Source organism: Mytilus edulis, chromosome 9 (genome assembly GCF_963676685.1).
Source record: "Mytilus edulis chromosome 9, xbMytEdul2.2, whole genome shotgun sequence".
Taxonomy (NCBI): domain Eukaryota; kingdom Metazoa; phylum Mollusca; class Bivalvia; order Mytilida; family Mytilidae; genus Mytilus; species Mytilus edulis.
The window spans coordinates 28,246,945-28,268,085 of NC_092352.1; the positions used below are offsets into that span (position 1 = coordinate 28,246,945).

General features: G+C 30.4%; 2 protein-coding genes across 7 annotated transcripts in view; one reads left to right on the forward strand and one right to left on the reverse strand.

Annotated features, from left to right (window-relative positions):
- Positions 1-168: 168 nt before the first annotated feature.
- Positions 169-10,983, reverse strand: LOC139488020 (dynein regulatory complex subunit 3-like). Of its 2 annotated transcripts, none has more exons than XM_071273330.1 (11): positions 10,876-10,983; positions 7,728-7,925; positions 7,086-7,202; positions 6,417-6,583; positions 5,468-5,614; positions 4,703-4,822; positions 3,852-3,964; positions 3,337-3,511; positions 2,829-2,960; positions 1,635-1,829; positions 169-752 (listed from the first exon to the last, which is right to left on the reverse strand). In XM_071273330.1, the coding sequence occupies exons 2-11, from the start codon at positions 7,903-7,905 to the stop codon at positions 501-503; spliced, it is 1,596 nt and encodes a 531-aa protein (XP_071129431.1). In that variant the 5' UTR covers positions 7,906-7,925; positions 10,876-10,983; the 3' UTR covers positions 169-500. The 2 variants fall into 2 exon arrangements, with proteins under 2 accessions (XP_071129431.1, XP_071129432.1); XM_071273331.1 differs by having other exon boundaries at positions 7,728-7,910; positions 10,870-10,977.
- Positions 10,984-11,079: 96 nt separating this feature from the next.
- LOC139488019 (target of Myb1 membrane trafficking protein-like) overlaps positions 11,080-21,141 on the forward strand; it is a 36,808-nt gene continuing 26,746 nt past the window's right edge. For 3 of the 5 annotated variants that reach the window (XM_071273325.1, XM_071273328.1, XM_071273326.1), the window contains exons 1-7: positions 11,080-11,233; positions 13,127-13,211; positions 14,107-14,191; positions 15,029-15,175; positions 18,052-18,186; positions 18,620-18,676; positions 19,401-19,430. In XM_071273325.1, the coding sequence (XP_071129426.1) occupies positions 11,176-11,233; positions 13,127-13,211; positions 14,107-14,191; positions 15,029-15,175; positions 18,052-18,186; positions 18,620-18,676; positions 19,401-19,430 (597 nt within the window). In that variant the 5' untranslated portion in view covers positions 11,080-11,175. The remainder of the gene's footprint in view (positions 11,234-13,126; positions 13,212-14,106; positions 14,192-15,028; positions 15,176-18,051; positions 18,187-18,619; positions 18,677-19,400; positions 19,431-21,141) is intronic. The other 2 variants (XM_071273327.1, XM_071273329.1) reach the window with 1 other exon arrangement.

Here is a 21,141-nt window from a genome sequence, read left to right on the forward strand (position 1 = left end):
ACTACACACCTGAAAATGTTTTAAAAAAAATGAACAAAAAAACAAATATGATACACATCAACAAAAGACAACCACTGAATTACAGGATCCTGATTAGGGACAGGCACAAGTGACACAACAATTTTTTCTGAAATATTAATAAAACTCAGCAAAAAGAATAGCCTTAAATAAATATTGTATTGTAATTTATTTACAGAAATTAAAAATATACAATTTACAAATAATTATTTTATCACAGTTTAGCTCTTAATTTTGTTCTAGGTTCATATTCTGTGAACAAAATATTCCAGTTTTCCAGTAAACCTGTATAAAAAAACATAAGTTTAAGTTTCTGCAGGCAGAATGTTACTAAGAAAACATTTTTTTTGCTTTTCAGCAAAAACAATAATTTGAAAAATGATAAATGATGAAGTAACTTTCAATGAAAAGAGATGAAAAAGAGGATGTGTAGACCTCTTCAGAGAAATAATTTCATAGCAATGCAGTTTTAAAATTTCAGTTTAGTATCCTCCAGCATTTCCCACTTCCAGATTGTCTATTTCATCCCTTAAGTGGTCAATCAGATGATTAATTTCCACCACACGTAATCTGTTTCTCTGAATTTCTTCTTCATCGTGTATTTTTTCTAAGAGTCCTTTCATCCAATTATTCAGTCTGGTCATCATATCTTCCTCTTTATTGTCTATTTTTAGTAAATGATAGTCATGTGACGTAGAAATGGCATTGATGATTGTGTCTTTATCAACAAACAACTGAAATGAAAAAAGAAATGTGTAAAGTTGGTATAAATAATAATCTATTAAATAATAATATTATAATTAATAAATTTCATTCACTTAAAGGCAGGTATATTTACATTTGTCACCCTTTAACCAGTTTTTTTGTAAGCAGTCAATTCTAATTTTAAAATTGTTAACCTCATTTAAGTTTACATCTGATATTGGATGCTCCAGTGAAACAAGGTGATCGAAATGTAAAATTATCTGAATTAAACTTTCACCTGAGCAATATAGATCTTATTTGAATGGTATAGTTGATAAAATTTAGATTTGACTGTGAAATTGCAAGAAATCAGATTATCACTTGCATCTTTTCTGTTATAAAGATACAAATCTACAACAAAATACTGTTTGAAGAAAATGAATATAATTATGTGAAACAATTTAATACTGAAGTGACAAATTTGACATTGTAACGGTTGGAATAGTTTAATGAATAGGTCAAGATCGCCATAGCTTCTTATATCTAAAAAAAAATCGCTTGGTGTTTTAGAAATAGGTGTTGTTGGGTTGCTGTTTCATTGAAATGTACCTAATATCTCATTTTGTTCAAACATTTCAAATGAAACAAGACTTGAATTCCAACTTCTATTCTTTTATTTTTTAACTTCCATTACTAAAAATCAAGAGCTTTCAATTAGTTTATTATTTAAACAAAGAGCAAAGAACTTTTCAACAATATTCATTACCAGTTCTAAAGTCTTTTTTTTTGATAAAATAACTGGTCACAGACAGACGTGAAGTTTTTGACTAATTTTATTTGAAAGGCAGTTGTTATAAACTGGTTGACTGTGATTTGTTTGATATGAATTCTGTACATAGTCATCCGAAAATGAAAAATAAAACAAACATTACCATTCGCACATCCTCTGAGATTTCATCGTCCATTTCATTCTTAGCCAGTTTGTCTACAATAGGTAAGGCTATTTCACTGAGTTTTTCATGATGTGAGTTCTCCAGATCTCTGGCTGTTGACATGAAAGCCATTATACTCTCAATAAACATAGATACCATGTCCTGTAGGTTTCTCTCAAAATCCTTAACAACTTCCTGTAAAAGATTGTCATTAAATGAGTAAAAGTACATTATTTTGAAAATGTTTGCATTTAAGGTGGTACCCAATATCTTAATTTGGCTCGTTTAATTTTCATAAATTTTTAACAAAATATTTCCTTTGACCCTTTGACAAAAATATAAAAATTTGATAAAATTAGAATCATTTCATCAGAAAAATTTCATTGGGTATTTAGCAGTTTGACAAACACTAATTTTGATCATTGGAAAGCTTAATATTTCCTTAACAATACAATGTGATTAAAACTTTTAGCTGATTTTACAAAGTTATCTCCCTGTAGTGTCAGTTACCACCTTATATGTACAAGGGTGAGTTCCCCACATGTCATTTCTAGCAGAATCATACTCCAAGGTTTTATTTTTGAAAAGAAGCACTATATCCTTGACTCTTAGCAGCATGGTAAGATTTTTGAGAAATTTATTGCCGTTATTCAATAGGGCTAAACATGATGTCACTGTGCTACAATACGTACTAGAATAAAAGACGGGGAATTAAAATGATGGTATAATGTGGTCAATAACTCATGACAGCAAACATTCATATCAAGTATGGTAGATTTATGTCCCAGGTTAGGGTGAGGGTTGGGATCTCGCTAACATGTTTAATCCTGGTCTGTCCCAAGTCAGGAGCCTGTAATTTAGTGGTTGTCGTTTATTGATGTGTTACATATTTGTTTTCGTTCATTTTTTGTACATAAATTAGGCCGTTAGTTTTCTCGTTTGAATTGTTTTAATTTGTCATTTCAAAGCCTTTTGTAGCTGCCTATGCTGTATGCGCTTTGCTCATGGTTGAAGGCTGTATGGTGACCTGTAGTTTCTGAGTCATTTGGTCTCTTGTAGAGAGTTGTCTCATTGGCAATCATACCACATCTTCTATTCTATATCTGAGTAGTTGTGCTTACAAGCTGTCCTTGTGGCAGGAGAGTTAAAAAATCAAGGTCCTAATAGTCTCACTTAGTTTTAATAGCATCTTACCTCTAACTGATCTACAAGTTGTAGCTCATATCCCATAAGTTTGTCCCATAGTTCTGCTATTACTTTGTTATAGTCTGATACTTGTTGTTCTAAAAGTCTTTGGTCACTTATCTGGGTAAGTTCTTGTAATACCTGTAAGTATATATAAATTAAATACCAATTTTACTCTAGACTATTATTGTGTTTAATGTGACACATCATCATCTATATTTTCAAGCTATCACATTGCTTCGAAATAATCTACAGTAGTGGAATTTGACATCAGACCTTTTGAAAAATTATTATACACTTAAAGGATATTCCATCAATTTCAAATGTTTTCATACATGTTATAGACATGCAAATCTATCTCATAAAACTGTTACTTATTAATCACTTATGGCAAACTTGAGCTTCAAAGATAGATTCTGACGAAGTGTTGAAGACTATGTTTCCCCCTTTTGGATGATCCCATGCCATATTTAAAATACAAAGGTAAATGAGTTTATTTTATATCAAATGTGCTTACTTTCTTCTTCATGACCATGAATTCATCAATTGCCTTCATTCCTAGAAGTTTGTTTTCATTCTTTGCTTCTTCAATACATTCCCAGAACTGGTTTACTTCTGCTTGACGTTTATCATGTTCTTTTATACCGTATTCAAAAATCTGGTAACAAACAGCCACAAACTTTTCTCTGAAGGTGAACAGAGTTAAGGAAAAAAGAATGAAAAAATCTCCTTCTTAAAGGTAAGTCCTATTTATTTTAAGTATGAGAAATACATCCAGATTTATACATAGCTTTGAATACTTTAAAAACAAATTATTTAAATTTCTTCAATTTTGATTTAATTTAAACAAATATTAACCAATTTGATAAATTTTAATATTCCATATGTTGTTTAAATTGTTATGCATGATTTTCAAATTATACTTCAATTTTGTATTAAAATAATTGCCATAACAGCAAAAAAGATGAAACCACATACTCAACTATTAATAATTCTACTCTTGAAAATTAAATTTTGATTTAAAAAGGATATCTTTCAATGAGTTCAGAAATAGCAGGAAATTCTGCCAATTTCTTCCCTTCTGCGTCTTCTGTGTACAAACTCTCAAACAAGCTGTCACTATCCATGTTCTCAACATAAGCAATCTAAAATAAACAAATACTATGCTTTACTTATGCCCCTGATTATATTAAGTAACTTAGTTAGTGATTGTAATCCTTCTTTACCTAAATGTATTGAAAAACTACAAATACCTGTACTTGTTAATCATTATAATATTATGTAATTGTATGGGCATCTGAAAATCTATAATTTTTCATTTATCTGTATAAATAAATAATTATTTAAACATGAATTTAAGTATCTCATAAATCCATGAAATCTTCGATTGTGAATAGAATTCAAAACAGTTTAAGTCTATTAAAAAATATTACAGAGCTTAGTTGAGCTAATGACTGTATCATGAAACAAGCACCAACGAGAACTTCGTTGTGCCTATTTTTCTGAAAAGTGATACATGTACAAAATTTACATTCATATTTCTCAAAATGCTTAAATTGAAAGAAAAATCAAGTCAATCGTTAAACAAGAATGTGTCCATAGTACTTGGATACCCCACTCACACTATCACTTTCTATGCTCAGTGGTCTGGGCTGTGAAATTGTGGTCAAAACTCTTATTTGGCATTAAAATTAGAAAGATCATATCATAGGGAACATGTGAAAAGTTTCAAGTTGATTGAACTTCATTAAAAACTACCTTGACAGATGGACAATCAGATGGACAAAGACTGAAAACATATTGTTCCTAGGTGGGGTATAAGAAGAAAAAAAAAGAAGACAAAATATTATCTGAATAAAGGAGAAATATTTTTTGTATGTTACCTTATGTAATTCAACCTCTATCTTTCTCTTGTTATCTTCTTCTACTATAGCATTAGCCTGTTTCTCGTTGTGTAACATTTCTTCTCTTGGAATCATATATTTCTCAATGGCAGCCTCTCTCTGAACATACAAAAAAAATAAATAATAGTTAATATCATGCATTGAATTAATACACTTTCTTTCACAATAGTATAATCTTGATTACAAAAAAAACAGAAACTTAATTCAATAATCAAAATCATTAAAAGAAAATGAACAATTAATTACTTGGTACATTTCATCTTTGTTCAAGTTTAATTGTTAAACGGGTTCAAAGACTCAAATCGCAGTCTTGCACAGAATGAATGTAAAATTATGGAAAAAGGTCTATAATTATAAAGAACATTAAAATTGAGAAAAAAAACCATTAAATCCATTTAATAAGATGAACAATTTCTATACATGTGTCATCTTTGTATAATTTTGTAAGGATCTGTATTGAGATCTGTAGAAGGAGTCGACAGAGTAGATACCACTTTTCCCCAATCCACCACCACACTTTACCATACTTTTAGTCAGTTTTGTAATTGTGTGCAACCCTGCCTATAAGATTAACCAAGTCTTCATACATTCAGAATATTCTGAGATAAATGTTGTTTAATGTTTCATTTCTAATAATAAAAATTACAATAACAAAAATGCACATGAAAAAAAAAATGAGTTGAAAATTCCCTTTTTACTTCAGTCTAAAAGGTTGATTTTTTGTTATCAAAGGATTAAACTTACCGCTTGTTGATGAACCAATTTATAATCCAGAAATCCTATGTCTGAAAGAAATGCTATCACATATTGTTTATAAGTGTCCTCTTCACAAAATGGATTCCCTTTCAGTGTTAATGTTTTAAGTTTCTTAAATTTCCTTAAATATATAACCTGAAAATAAAATAAAACTTGTTCAAGAAAACATTAGATTATTGAAAACCATGGAAATTTCATTGTCAGAAAGTCACATGTTAATGTATAAAGCGAAGCCAAGTTTTCAAAATATTAACTGATTGCCCCTACTATAGTGTTTTTAAGTTGTAAAGATTATCCAATACTTACAGATTCTGGGTTTTGCATTTCCTTCCAGTTTGGAAAAAAGGCAATTATTTGGTTTACGTTACGATTTAGATTAGTTTCAAAGTAAAAGTAAGAGTCAGAGCTACAACTTTTGACAGTGCTAGAATAATACATTGTATGATATCATATGGTCAGGTCCCTGCTCCACAAATAAAACCCCCCAAAAAAACCTAAATAAATTATAGTATTGTCAGTCAAAACTTATGTCATTATCAACACAGCAGTATTGACTAATAACTATCAAACTTACAATAAACAGAAAAAAATCACCAAGGCAGAGTGGCAAGGCAAAATGCTGAGTTACATTGCTATCAATTTTTCCACATACTTCTGTTTGAACATAACAATTGAGCACATGTGTTAATATTAGGAAAAGTAATGAAGGCAAATAACTACATATGGCATTTCATTTCTTTAATGGTTATTTAAAAAAGGTTATTTGGCTGTCAAACTTAGACACTGTAGACACTTTTCATCGATGTACTGAGGAATAAAGGTTAATTTCCTTTTAACTTACAATCAAAGTCATATAACTATTCACTCAAAATTGAAAGATTATTTACAGGAAAAAAGCTACAAAATTTCTTAAACCAAATACAATGCTGATACTTACATTTTCTAAATCTTTCAGGATATTGTTTCCAATGGAAAACACCTGTAAATTTACTAAATTATCCATATTTTCAATCTTTGATATTCTGTTACTGTATAAAGTAAGGTCTTCTAATTTAGTCAGATGACCCAATCCTTCTATTACTTCTATGTTGTTAAAGGACAAATCTGAAAAAACAAATTTGCTGTTAAAATTTAAAGTTAATAGTTATCTCCTCTAATATATAACAAGATTATAAATATATATGAACGATGGTTTTCTTTCTATTGAAATAGTCATATTTCATTTTTAGATGGGGAATAATGATGCATGATAATGATTGATTTCTGTAAATATTGATGGATGAAAGTTAACCAAAAGATGGAGAAAAACTGTTCTTGATGTTTAAACTCCCGTTTGAATCAAATAATTTATGTTTTTGTTCTTTAAAGAATTTGTGTTGATGGCAGTTCTCAAATACTGTATTTAGAAGTCATCTAGAAAACTTGTCATATGCTACAGACACTTGACTATAGTATTGTGGCAGACTATGTGTTTAATTTCTGGTTTATCAATGTTTCCAGTTCCAATCTCAGTTCTGTATACCCACATATATTACTTTGTATTTTTCAAATCATGATAATTATGTATTGACAACACCCTCTTTGATTTACAAATTTATACACTTACCCAACCAAATAAGATTTACCAGTGAGTCTAGTCCTTCTATTTTTTCTATGATATTGTTGTCCAGCTGTAATTTTGTTAAAGCTGTAAATTCCCATAAGTTGTCAATTGTCAAAACATCTGGAAAATAAAAAAAAAAGACTTACTGATCAATTTCTTTTCACATAATATAAAATGAAAGCAGATTTATAGACATATACAAATATATATATATATTTATATATATAATGAACATACGTGCAACAACAAAAAGAGATCTCTCAAAGTTAATTTGTATTCTTAATAATTATAAAATTATTGAGAAAAGTGAAAGAAATTCACTTCAACAAACGTTTAAATCAGGAAAGTTAAGTTTTTGCCAGGAGGCTACAAATTTGAAAAACTATTTTTAAATGGAACAAAAACTATATAAAACTTTTTTTCGATAAAATACCAAAACAACAAGGTATTTACAATATAAATATTACATCCACAAGAAACAATGTAGCAAAGGAACTTTGGAATTTGTTGATAATAAAAATATACATGTAATTTTTTTTAATATTTTTTTAACAAACATTTTCATATATTTTTTCTCATAATTCAGATAGGACACTTTACACGCATCATCTTGTTCAAACACAGCTAAATTATTTGTTAACTTACTTTTGAAGTCTAATCTCAAGGATCTAACATCACCAAAGTCTATCCCCTCAGCTTTAGCTATTTTACCAGCTTCTTCTTTGGGACCTTGTTCTTCAACAGCAGATCTGAGTAAATCTTCATCGATAACTGTTGGTTCTAAGTTATCGTACATACGAGACATAGAATTTACAGCACTCATTTTTGCTGCTTTTGATGGATCTGAATTATAAAATCCACATATTTAATACAATGGAAAGAAACTAAAAAGGATGATTGTCTTATTTTCAATCAATGTTCATTTTTGTACATGTATTATTAGAGTCTTAAAGTTATGAAAATTTAAAACAAATGACATAGGTCCAAGTTCTTGTTTTGTCATCAAAATGGTAATACTGTATTAAAAAAAAACCTAATTCACATATTAAGATTTATGACAAACTACATGTACATTGATTATTAATCAGAAGGAACTCACTCATGCTGTTAAAAACTGACGAAGGTCATGAGATTATGCTAAATTCTATTGAATCGGAGTCTGACAAATTTTAAATAACAAAATATTAAAGTCTAGACAGAAATTTACATCCATTGACAATCCCAGAATATTTTTAAAAAGTGATCTGTCACATTTATGTATGAGGATGAGGATATCAATGTCGTATTTCTTCTACAATAATAATATGAGAAGATAATGGTAGGCAGGTAGATGAAACGGTATCAGGTTTATTCGACCCAAATATACTTTTGCACACTACATATTTGCACCTCGCACATTTGCACCCAATTTTAAATCAAATTCCAGTTGAATTATTAGAAAATCATGATTGTTGTTTTGACTTGCTTCAAGCCTATGATGTAAACACTGCATGTTGTGGGTATTTAGCTTGTCATGAGAAAAGCATTAAAGATTTTAAATGAAAACACACAAAAAAACAATTGTTTTTAACAGCTTGGTTCCTTTGATCTGAAACAACGAACAAAAAAAATTAAGGCAATACATGTACAGTAACCAAAACATGATTAAGATTTATTCAACACACAAAAAAACGTTGTTCGAATCTCACTTGATTTAGAAACAATGTTTTTTTTTATTTACATGTCAAAACTGCCAAAATCTGCTCTGAAATTTTAATTAAGCAAAAATGTATTTTATATTCATGATAGTTGACTTAAGTTGTATTTGTAGTATAATTTAAGAATATTTTTTTTATATCTCTCATAACTCTTTATAGAGTGGCTCTTGTTGTTAATTTGTGTTTTAAAAAACTGTATATTTTATATGTAACAAGTGGTGAGACTTTAATAAAGTATTTATCTTGTCTTCACTCGTGTCTTGTCTTGTAGCAATACACAATCTCAAACATAATTCAGATTTCATCTTTCATTTTTTAATAGATAATAATAATACACTTGCCAAATCTAGATTACAAAATTATTTAACAAACCCAATAAAGAGGGGGAGAACATATTTTTAGGATTCAGATGACACTTACATGAATGAGAAAAATAAAAAAATGAACAAATTGATGACCAATGTATATGGACAATGCAGTCAGTATACTCTATTGTAGAAGCAATGAAGCAGAGCATACATTTAGGAAGTCAAATATCAACTTTTAGATATATCAGACGATCTTGTCTGCCCAAAAATTGCTGTTGGACATCAGAGTAATCTCTGACATGAAAAGATGTATAGATGATAAAAAAAGATTTCTTCTCTCTATAAATTTTAAAACACAAACTACAAATTGTGGTTGTAAGAGATAGACATTTATAAAAATCATTATGATTTAACCCTCTTGCTGCCGGACATGTGTCGACACAAACTGTGTCAGAGGGAGTGGGACACATACATTGTACATGTATGTCCATGCTTTAATTTATGTAAGCTTCTCATCAGTGCTGTACCTTAAACAAAATAAACAAGGGCCCCGAACAATTGGGGCAAGTATGGACACAACATTCATGCAAGCTTGATACGGTATCAGGTCCGTTCGCGCCCAATATACTTTCGCACCTCGCACGTTTGCACCCAAGGTCCGTTTGCACTCTACACGTTTGCGCCCAATTTTTATTCAAATTCCGGTTGAATAATTGGAAAATCATCATTGTTGTTTTTAATTGCTTTCGGGTAAATACTGAATGTATTTATAGCTTGGTATGAGTAAAAGATTGAAGATTATAAATGAAAAACACAAAAGATAATTGTTTTTAACAGCTTGGTCCCTTTGATCTGAAACAATGAAACAATAAAATATAGCAATACACTATTATAACCAAAACATGATAAAATTTATTCAAGACTCAAAAATAAAAAAACATAGTCAGAATCTGACTTCATTTTGAAACAAGTCAATGAAACAAAGTTATGGTAATACACTAACCAAAACATGATAAAGAGTTATTCAACACAAAATAAAATGTTGACAGAATCCCACTTTATTTAGAAAGGAATATTTTTTTTTTTAACAATACACTATCCAAAACATGATTAAGATTTATTCAACACAAAAAAAAATGCTGTATCACTTTATTTTGAGACAATGAAAACAATAATACTTATAAGAATACTACTTGATTACAAAGTTGATATTGGGCGCGAACATGTAGGGTGAGAACATACTTTGGGTGCGAACATGTAGGGTGCGAAAGTGAAAGGGGGCGAACATGAGTGGGTGCGAACGTGAATGGGCGCGAAAGGACCTGGATTCGCTTGATACAGCTCTGAATTTGGATTGTGATCAAATTCTTGACATAATATGAGTTTCTGACACAAAACAAATGTCAAGATCTTACAAATCTATTATGCAATATTTTGCAATTACAGATTTCTTCAAACTTTTCAAAAATTTGGAATTTGAGAAATTTGGAAAAAAATTATAATAGCCTTTCAAGACGTCCATGACGTCATAATTATTTAGACTAGTACTAGGGCAAACGTGAATGACGTCATTGTTTGGCATGTCACACCACAATCATCAAGCGGTCATATTTTCTAACATATGAAATGCAACCCTGAAAAACAGAGGGATATTGTCTTTTTTTTTATTGACTATTTTGGTTTTGTTGAGTGCTTGTTTATTTGTTTTAAATATTAGTAAATGCGAGTGGCAGTTGTTAATTATTAAAACTATATCATTCATTGTAATTTATTGAAGATGACATTAACCTTTTGAGTAGAAACGACTGTAACCTCAATGATTTCTCACATTTGTCGATTTGAAGCTTCAAAAATTGTGGGAAATGGCGTCCTGTTTCTATGTCGACTGTTATTTCCGGTTCTAAAAGTACTTCCGTTCCACGAAAATATGTATTTTAAAATGATGTTTGAATATGAGAGGAAACCAAACATTTTGTAACGTGAAGAAAGAAATTATTATTTTAAATATTGGTCGAAATTTTATGCCAGTCACAAGACTATTCTATAAATAGATCACGCAAATGACGTCACGCAATATTTACAAAAAAAATGGCTGCCCTCTTTGGACATGGGAATCCTCTGGCTACACCTGTAGGCCAGATGATTGGTAAGAGCTTATAGTGAGAAGTAACAGCCCATATTTAAGATGAGACATTACATACACTCCCTTACATAACAACAAAACACAATGTCAATCCAATTTAGGAGAGAAAGGTAGAAAATAGAATGAAAGTCTGAATAAAAAAAAGAGACCATAAATATTTTTTGAGACATAGTTGATACCTTGACCATCATTTTGCTCTAAACTTCTATTCTATATTTTTCTTTTAAAAAATGAACATACTTGAAAATACTGTCATTGCTGCACTTTCATTCCTGACTTAATTTCCAAACCTAACTTCCTTCCATCATCCATGTTTGGATAAAGTTAGGGGTGACTGTTTGAATTTTTTTATTCATGTTTACGGTATCACTATTTGAAAATCACCAATGTATGATCTATTATTTCGAAACACTAACTTTTGCTGTCATGAAAAATCACTTGCATTGTGACATCAGAATTTTTCTCTTATGACACAGACATTTGAAGGAATCAAGTGTGTCTGCAAATCCAGTCTAAACAAAAATTTTATCCCTCTATAGAAGGATTATCCCTCTATACAGGTATAATCACCATATAGAGGGTTTGTTCCCAACCTGTTCAATGAAATCGCAAATGTCAACAAGAACTAAGTAAGACTGTAAGCAAGGTAAGATCATCGTATCTTGCAACAAATTTTAAAACAATTCGCCGTTTCAGAATCTAATGCATTCTGGGTAATATTTTCAAAAGCGTACACCAAAGCGTTTTGATTGGTTTAAAACGTTATAAACAATGGAAATTCAACCAATGACGTAACGTTATTTTAACTTTGGGGTACGAACAATGAAATTACCCATGATGCTTTAGATTCTGAAACGGTCAATTTCATGAAAATAATTTAGTTATAAGTAGTTGTAACTTTATCTTGAACATGAATATAGAGAAATTAAATGCATATTATGAATTAAACACTTGTTTGTGCAATTTTAATTTTGAACTTTATCCACATAATAACATTGATTGTTAGAGTATGCAAAAATAAACTAGCAGTTTCCTGAATTCTGGTGTTTCCCTTGATAAACCAGGGCCTGGATGGTCTTAGAAGTTTATCTACAGCAATCACTAGCCTGTCAACACTGAGTTTGTATGTACATTGTAAAAACCCTGCATGTGGCAGGTGTGCTGAAGGTTGTTCTGACTCCACTCTCCAGCTTTCTCCACCATTAAAACTTGGATGCGTAGCTGTAGCTGATAATGCTTCAAGATGTGTTAAACACCAATAATCAATCAAACGGTGAAACAAACATAGAACAATTATTCAATCACCAAATTTACTATTCAATTGAAAACTGAAATGCATTTATTCCTGAGCAAACTTTAAGGAGTAAGGGGTGGATTTTTTAAAACCTTAATGGGAGAGTACAGAGTAGCACACAGTTTTCTATATAAATGTTTAATTGACATGTTGTACTTGTAAACAAATACAAATGAAAATAGTTTTAGTCTAAGTCAAGTTCCTGTTGGGAGAGTTATTTCCAGATTTGACTCCCTACAGTGTACTGAATCAATTGTGAAATATTTTACAAGTTCCCACTCCTAGAACTTGCTCATTTTCCATGACAGCGTCCGTCGTTGCACCCTGTGTTGACCAAATTTTTGTGGCTACAATAATTACTAACAACAATAAACTTCTTTTGAGTTGAAATGTGTGGTTTGTTAAATTATAATGAATATAAACCAAGAAAATTGTCAGCAGGTGCACTATGAACATCTTTGATTTTAACATTTAAAGGGTATTGCACAACAATTATCAGATTATGGTGCAATCATATTGTATTTTAAACATGATAAAAGAAAAAATTAAAAGAATGAGGTAAAGAAAAAACATGTTTTCTATTGTGATTTTCTTATTTTCAGAAAAAAGCACTGATGGTTCACAAGCATCAGAAAACTGGGGACTGTTTATGGAAATCTGTGATGTAATTAATGACACTGATGAAGGGTATGATACTTATATTAGCTATATAAATTAAAGTCATTTAAAAGTATGTTTATGGCCTCTTTATTTATGTGTTTTGATGTCATATCAAGTCTGGAAATAGAACAGACTGTTTTGATAAGGATGGTCAGCCAGTAGAATGAGTGGATGTCTAATATATCAGGTGCATGATATTTTTTGATAGAAGTTGTCAGATGTATTAACATTTGCTATAATAAAATATTTTACTATACTACATATAGTGACAATGATATGTTCTGGTTGGAAAATTTACAAATTGTAATGTATAAATTTTTTTGATTTTTTTTGGATTTTTCAAGTCTTTTTAACTGTACCATTCCTTCACAATAGTGCTCTCACAGAAGTAATTCTGCAGTAAATATGAAAAAAGAAGATGTGGTATGATTGCCAATGAGACATCTCTTCACAAGAGACCAAATGACACAGAAATTAACAACTTCAGATTACCCCACAACCTTCATTCATGAGCAAAGCCAATACCATTAGGTCAGCTATTAAAGGCCCTAAAATGACAAATGTAAAACAAGAAAACAAGAAAACTAATGGCCTAATTTATTTACAAAGTAATGAACGAAAAAACAATATATGTAACACAGCATGCGCTACAAACAACAACCAATAAATTACTGGCTCTTGACTTCGGACAGGCACATACAGAATGCACGATTTAACAGGTAATGCTTAATATGATTTGAATAATGTGATTGGTAAAGATTTCCATTTTAATGCAACAGTCTGTAGGTCTTATCTCTTGCCACTGAAGAACAACAGTTCCTACTAGTGGTCATCCTAAATTTTATCTCGTGCAACTTTGAGGCTTATTTATGAAGAATTTAGATTTATATAAATTATAAATGTTCTTCTGTATATTTTACAGACCAAAAGATGCTATTAAAGCAATTAAGAAAAGATTGTCACAAAATATGGGAAAGAATCACACTGCAGTTATGTACACTTTAACAGTAAGTTTCTAGACTCCCCTTTCTTTAAGTATTGTACAATGTATGTTAAAAGGTCAAACATGTGACATGAAAAACTTGGCTTATTTAATCTTTATTTTACTTAGATGACATTCAAAGATAATAACAATATATTATATTAATTTGTATTGACATAAAATGTACATGCCTGTTGATGCATTACGAAAACAACATGAAATTTCCTATAATTAAAAAAAACTTATTCCTAAAAATATTCAAACTTCATCATGAAAATATATTAAAAGAAAAAACAAAGGATATGGTGTATCCATCAGTGACACACAATCAGTAAATGTATAGCAAAAAACACTAAAAGCAAAGGGAAAGTGTGTAATTGCTGTTTATGATCTCAGAGTTTGAAAATGAATATTTTTAAAAATAAAACTTGATCATCAAGAAAAAAAATTCTTTCTGATGAAGCCCAATTAAATTAATATTGTGACCAGTCAGACCCAACAAAGAATTTTTAAAACAGTAGTGACTTTGGTATATCATTGAAATGGTTATTTTATAAATCAAATGTTTACAAAACTTTAAATCGATTGTTGAGGAATAGATTATTTTAGCTAAATTTTTTAAAAACATTAAGGAATTTTGAGTCTTTAATACGCTGCTTCAAAATTATCTCTGATCAGTGTCAACCACCAATTGCGACAATATTTCAAGCCCCAATCATGAAAAATTAATTGATGATATTACTAGACCTAAATATTTATATTTTCAGGGTTTTGGCAAATTTTATTTTATTTTTACTTGTTATACAAAATCAGTTATTTGTTTTATTTGTACCTAATGTATATTATTTCTTTGTATATTTAGTGTTTGGAGACATGTGTGAAGAATTGTGGAAAAAAATTCCACCAGCAAGTAGCCACAAAAGATTTTATGGGTGACTTAGTCAAAATAATTGGTCCTAAATACGACCCACCAACAGTTCTTCAAGAAAAAGTCTTAAGTTCTATACAGGTAAAGATAATCTTTAGGGTGCAATCAACAGTTTTTTACGTGACGTCATTCTGTAAAAGGGCATGTAATAGTGGACCCATCATGCAGAAGTCAGATATTCATAGTTATATAGATATCTATACATCAATGGAAAGATAATTCTATGAACTTTCTGAATAAATAAAAAAAAATCCAACATCTCTTGTTTAAACATGCAAATTGGTACAAGTTATCAGCTGGAAATTAGGCATTTTCCCCCTAAAAAACCTTAAAAACAGACCACCTTTGGACACACGGATCAGTAACCTGTGCATATATTTGAGATTTCTTATAATATGCATTTCGAAGAGCTTATCCGGCTGATTTAAGAAAATGTAGTTTCAGCCTACGTTCGCCTGCTCCGAAAGGAGCTATCTTACCTGACAAATCAAAGTGCTTTTTACAACAGGTGAAAATCAGCTGTTTATGGAGTTGCCTCCCATATAGTAGGAAGTCACAAAAACATTTTTTTTTTTTTAAATCTTGACAAAAGTGGCATTTTAATTGAACTTCAATATATGTTTTTCACATTGAACATAAAAAACAATCAACTTTTTCATTTAGTGGTATATAAATAGCAGGGAATTCCATCAGTATGTAAATCTCACTGGGGAAATACCCCTAGTTTTTAGTACGAAACTGTTTATAGCACCCTTAAGCAAAACCTTGTATGTGATATATAAAAAATTCTCAGCTTTTCTGAATCTGTACACTATACCGATTAAAATGATGTCTTACTTTAAGGATTGTGACCACAAATAGTGAAACTACAGCTCTTTTTTTAAGTCGCGCGGTAGTGGCATATTGGCCAGTGGCAAACAGTTTAACTGGCAAATCCCAAACATTTCCTGTATCACATTTTCATCAGTTTTACAAAGAAAATAAATCATAAAATAGGGTTTCTTTTAAATAAATAGAATAAAAACTATGAAATAGGCATGAATAAAGTTACTTTAAATAGATTTTGTTCCTAGTACTATATGAACTAAGTTATAGCTGAGTTGAGAAAATATTGAAATAGTGTTTTTCTTAGGAATGGCATGTGTACCTTTTTGACTATAAAAAGTACCAAATATATATTATAATGAATAAAACTTTATGTAACACTGATCAGGAGTAAAGGTCAAAGTAGAAAAAATCTACACTTTTCATATGCAACTTTTGGTTCCAAATATATGAGAGATTGAATAAAAATATCATGACGTCGCAAAAAATTAAAAAACTTCAATATTCGCACAGAGTCTGGTTTTCTTATATCTGGTTGCTATGTACAAATCTGTAATATTTGCATTAAATATACCAAACTGATGCTTTTAAATTAATGTATACATGCCGTACAATATTTTTCAGAATTATTTTACTCCATTCCCAAACACATTTCTATGCTAAAACATCACTAATATTTTGTATTTGTCCCTTAAGGGTGCAATCAACAGTTTTTTACGTGACGTCATTCTGTAAAAGGGCATGTAATAGTGGACCCATCATGCAGAAGTCAGATATTCATAGTTATATAGATATCTATACATCAATGGAAAGATAATTCTATGAACTTTCTGAATAAATAAAAAAAAATCCAACATCTCTTGTTAAACATGCAAATTGGTACAAGTTATCAGCTGGAAATTAGGCATTTTCCCCCTAAAAAACCTTAAAAACAGACCACCTTTGGACACACGGATCAGTAACCTGTGCATATATTTGAGATTTCTTATAATATGCATTTCGAAGAGCTTATCCGGCTGATTTAAGAAAATGTAGTTTCAGCCTACGTTCGCCTGCTCCGAAAGGAGCTATCTTACCTGACAAATCAAAGTGCTTTTTACAACAGGTGAAAATCAGCTGTTTATGGAGTTGCCTCCCATATAGTAGGAAGTCACAAAAACATTTTTTTTTTTTTAAATCTTGACAAAAGTGGCATTTTAATTGAACTTCAATATATGTTTTTCACATTGAACATAAAAAACAATCAACTTTTTCATTTAGTGGTATATAAATAGCAGGGAATTCCATCAGTATGTAAATCTCACTGGGGAAATACCCCTAGTTTTTAGTACGAAACTGTTTATAGCACCCTTATAGATATATATATAAATAATCTAATTGCAAATCAATACATGCTTCAAACCTGTAGCTGACCATGTTGTTTTTTAAGGGGTTGATAAAACTGAGTCAACATCTAAATATACAAATCATTCTGTCATAATGAGGTTAGAGGATTTAGTCTACCTAACAGGGCTTTCAAGGCGGACTAATTGTCTGGTCAAGCCTGACGAATCATACACTGGACTTGGTTGTTCAGAGCCTGAACCGGACATATTTGCTATTTTACATAATTCAGAGAGAGAGAAATGAAGTTTACGCAATCTTCTTGCCATGACCTTGCCTTTATTAAAATCAAGGTTAATTAGTTTGACAGCTATAATTTGCCTGTTCAAAGGACAGGTAAACTATTTTATATGGGATATTGATCTGTCTTTTTAAAGTTGTTTTCCTTAAATTCACTGATTTGTATCTTCTTAATTTAGGGCTATTCCAGAAAAAAATGTATGGGGGTTTGGAAGGCAGTGTTTGTCATCACCCGCCACCCAGACAATTGTAATTGAGAATTATAGTGCATTATAGTGTGAAAAGTTGCTCTGATACCCATCACCCATGTATTATTAATACAATGTGCCTTCCAACCCCCATACATTTTTTTCTGGAATAGCCCTTAGTAAAAAAATATTTGAATTTATTTAAAAAGAAAGTTACAAAGGTTTAAGTGAAAAATACAAAATATATAGAAATGTATTGCTAGAATATTTGATTAAAAGAGTAGTATAACAGTAAATAATTAAATTAATTTTTTTTTATAGTCCTGGTCAGATGCTTTTAAAGGGCAACCAGACCTGAAGGAAGTAGAGAAATGTTATAATGATTTGAAAGGAAAAGGAATTGAATTCCCAATGACAGATCTAGATCATATGGCACCAATTCACACACCAAAAAGGGTATGTATAGAGGACTTTTGAAATGAAATTACACACATTATAATCAATATTCCTTAGTGAAATATTTGCATTGAACAATACATAAGTTTGTAACCTTGTTAATGAACGTGCTGTTATCAAGTGCAACTGCTCTAAGTACTAAAACAAACTAATGGATTTCAAGTTAAAGAAAAAATTGTTACAACTTATGGAGATTTGCATGAAAGCCAAATGGTCCAGTCTGATATTTTAAAAAAAAGGAGATGACTTAAATTTGATATGAATCCAGGTAGTTTCATTTTGTGAACTTGCAAGTTAATGCTTTTTTCATCTTTGAAAGGCAGTTTTATAAGATGAGTTATTCTGGAAGAAAATGATTATAAAGGATAAAAACCAAAAAAGAAATATAAGAAACCAATCTTAATCTACCTTGACATCTTATTATATTTTTCAGAGTCAACCAGAACCTGAACCTGTTATCAGACAACAAAGACAACCAAGTTTACGAGCAGTGAGTTATCTCCCTTCATTTTATAGTCTTACACATATCCATATTCATAACTACTACATTGTATTAATACTGCATTACCATTTTTCATTCATATTTGTACAGTGTAATTGAATGTTTCAAATTGGCTTTTGGAATACTCAATCAATTTTCAAACCAGTGTTTAATTTTTGCATGATAATATTTTTCTCAAATCTGTGCTTAATTTTATTTACATAAAAGAATTTTTAGTTGAGTTGTGTCATGTCCTAACCTTGGAGAAAAGGCTATTATTGATTTTAAGGTAACAGTAACAATAAATTAAAAGTGCTCTGATTTGAATCTGTAATTCTTTCTGGTAATGATAAAGTGAACATGAAAATCCAAAAATTGTGGATCAGGGGAGATAACTGTTTACACCAAAATGAATGTCCAACTATAAGTTTTCTTTATTGCGATTTTGTTATAATGGAATCTAATCAAAGGACTATATATTTTAGAAATTAAACAAAGATTCTTTTTATTTTTTTCAATTTAACAGTGAAGTAAATATTTGTATTTTGTCATGGTTGCTCCCTACATTTGCACTGTATTTTAAATTTGACAGTAGACATTTTTAACTTTTCTAAATGCTGTTTAGAAGGTGTTATAAATGTGTGTCTACATCTCTTTGTATTCACTTGATAGCATCTAATTAAGACATTAAGCATACTGTGATTTTCTTACCAATGATAATTTTTCCACGCAGATGAAATATGTTGTAAGAGAAGAAATTCAGGTTTGGTTTGTTTGAATTGTTGTTGATGCATGTATCTTATTAGTAAACTCTGTTAGCGTCTTTTATCCCCAAAACAAAGATTGAAAGTAGTCCCTATCTGTTTTCTATTTGTCTTGTTAGGTGTCAACTGTAGCATAGGTCTAATAAATAGGTCATGTTTAAATTCTAAATGTTAATGTTAATGATTAAAAATAATGGATAAATGATTGAAATTAGGAAGAGAGAAATACTAGTATTAACCCTTTCCTCCATGGATTTTTTTTTTAATATACTTGATTCGCATAGTATTTTTTAAGTTAAAAAAAATCATCAGTTTTAAAGTGTTAATGCATTGTGAAAACCAATATTTCATCAATGAAATTCAAGTCAGATAATTCTCATGAATATCCTTTTCGTATTGGACACATTTTTTTTTAAAGTCTGATGCAGACATTTTGTAGTCAAAGCATTTCAACTGAGGTACTACACAGGCGTCAAAAGGCGTCATCATGGAGTAAAGGGGGTGGCGTCAAAAGGCGTCATTATGGAGGAAAGGGTTAAAGGAATTTGGAAAGTATCAAATATCAATAAATAATAAATCTAGGATTGGAAACATTTAAGTGACTATAATTTTTAAAGCAATTGCTTTTATGCCGTCGCGTATGGCCATCTTTGTGACCCAGATCAGAGACTCCGCCCAGATCAAGCCATAGTATTTTGTTAAACAGGCTCCTGGTCAGTCATTCTTTAACACCTATGTATGTTTTCTAATGCAATACATAGCTTGAAACTTTAAAAAAAAGTTAGTGGATTTAAGAAGTTTCAGAATATGTTCTTGTAGATGTATTTTTGTATTTAAAGGGTCAACCGTTTGACTATCAAATAACATAGAAGTCCGAGTGAAAAAAAGTACATTTTTATAAATGCGATTCCGTTTTCCGCCGTTCGTATGATGTTTCAACAAAATATGGATTCATTTCAGTTGTTGATTTAGTATTGAAAATTTAACTGAATTATCTCCTAATAAATACGTTTTTTTATGTTTAATTTGTGTTTCTTTAAGAGGTCAGGTGCTCTTGTTCATTCATAAAATTATCGTTCATTCATACATTTATCGTAAAATCAAAATCACTACACAGGTTAATGCGTAGTGTCAAATTATTACCTGTAATCTAAAAATAGACAAACTTTATTTGCGCAAATAATTTAGCGGAACGAAACCCTTGTTGAAAACACATAACAATAAGTTCGTTTTCCTTTTCTGTCAAAACTCCGTAATAATTATCGATCACCTTACTAATGAAATGGACCCGTCCAAACGTAGTAGATGCCTACTTGGTCCAGATGAAGAGATATTTGCAATTTGGAATTTTCTAGTTTATTAATACATAGATTGAAAAAAAGTATGTCTTTTTAAATATCATGATCAAAACTGGGTTTGCATAACAAATGTCAGATGAAACCATTATCCTCGTCTTTTCAGTGAACAAGTCTACTACGTTTGTTGACACTCGACGGTCCACCGTGTTAGCAATTTTATTTCACATGTTTTGGAAATATTGAAGATCATTTTTCGCAATGTTTCCTGAAAATTGATAAATATCAAAGCAACGTAGAGCAGTTTGTTCTTGTTCGTATAATAAAATTGAGAATGGAAATGGGGAATTTGTCAAAGAGACAACAACCCGACCATGGAAAAACATACAACAGCAGAATTAAGGTCACCAACAGG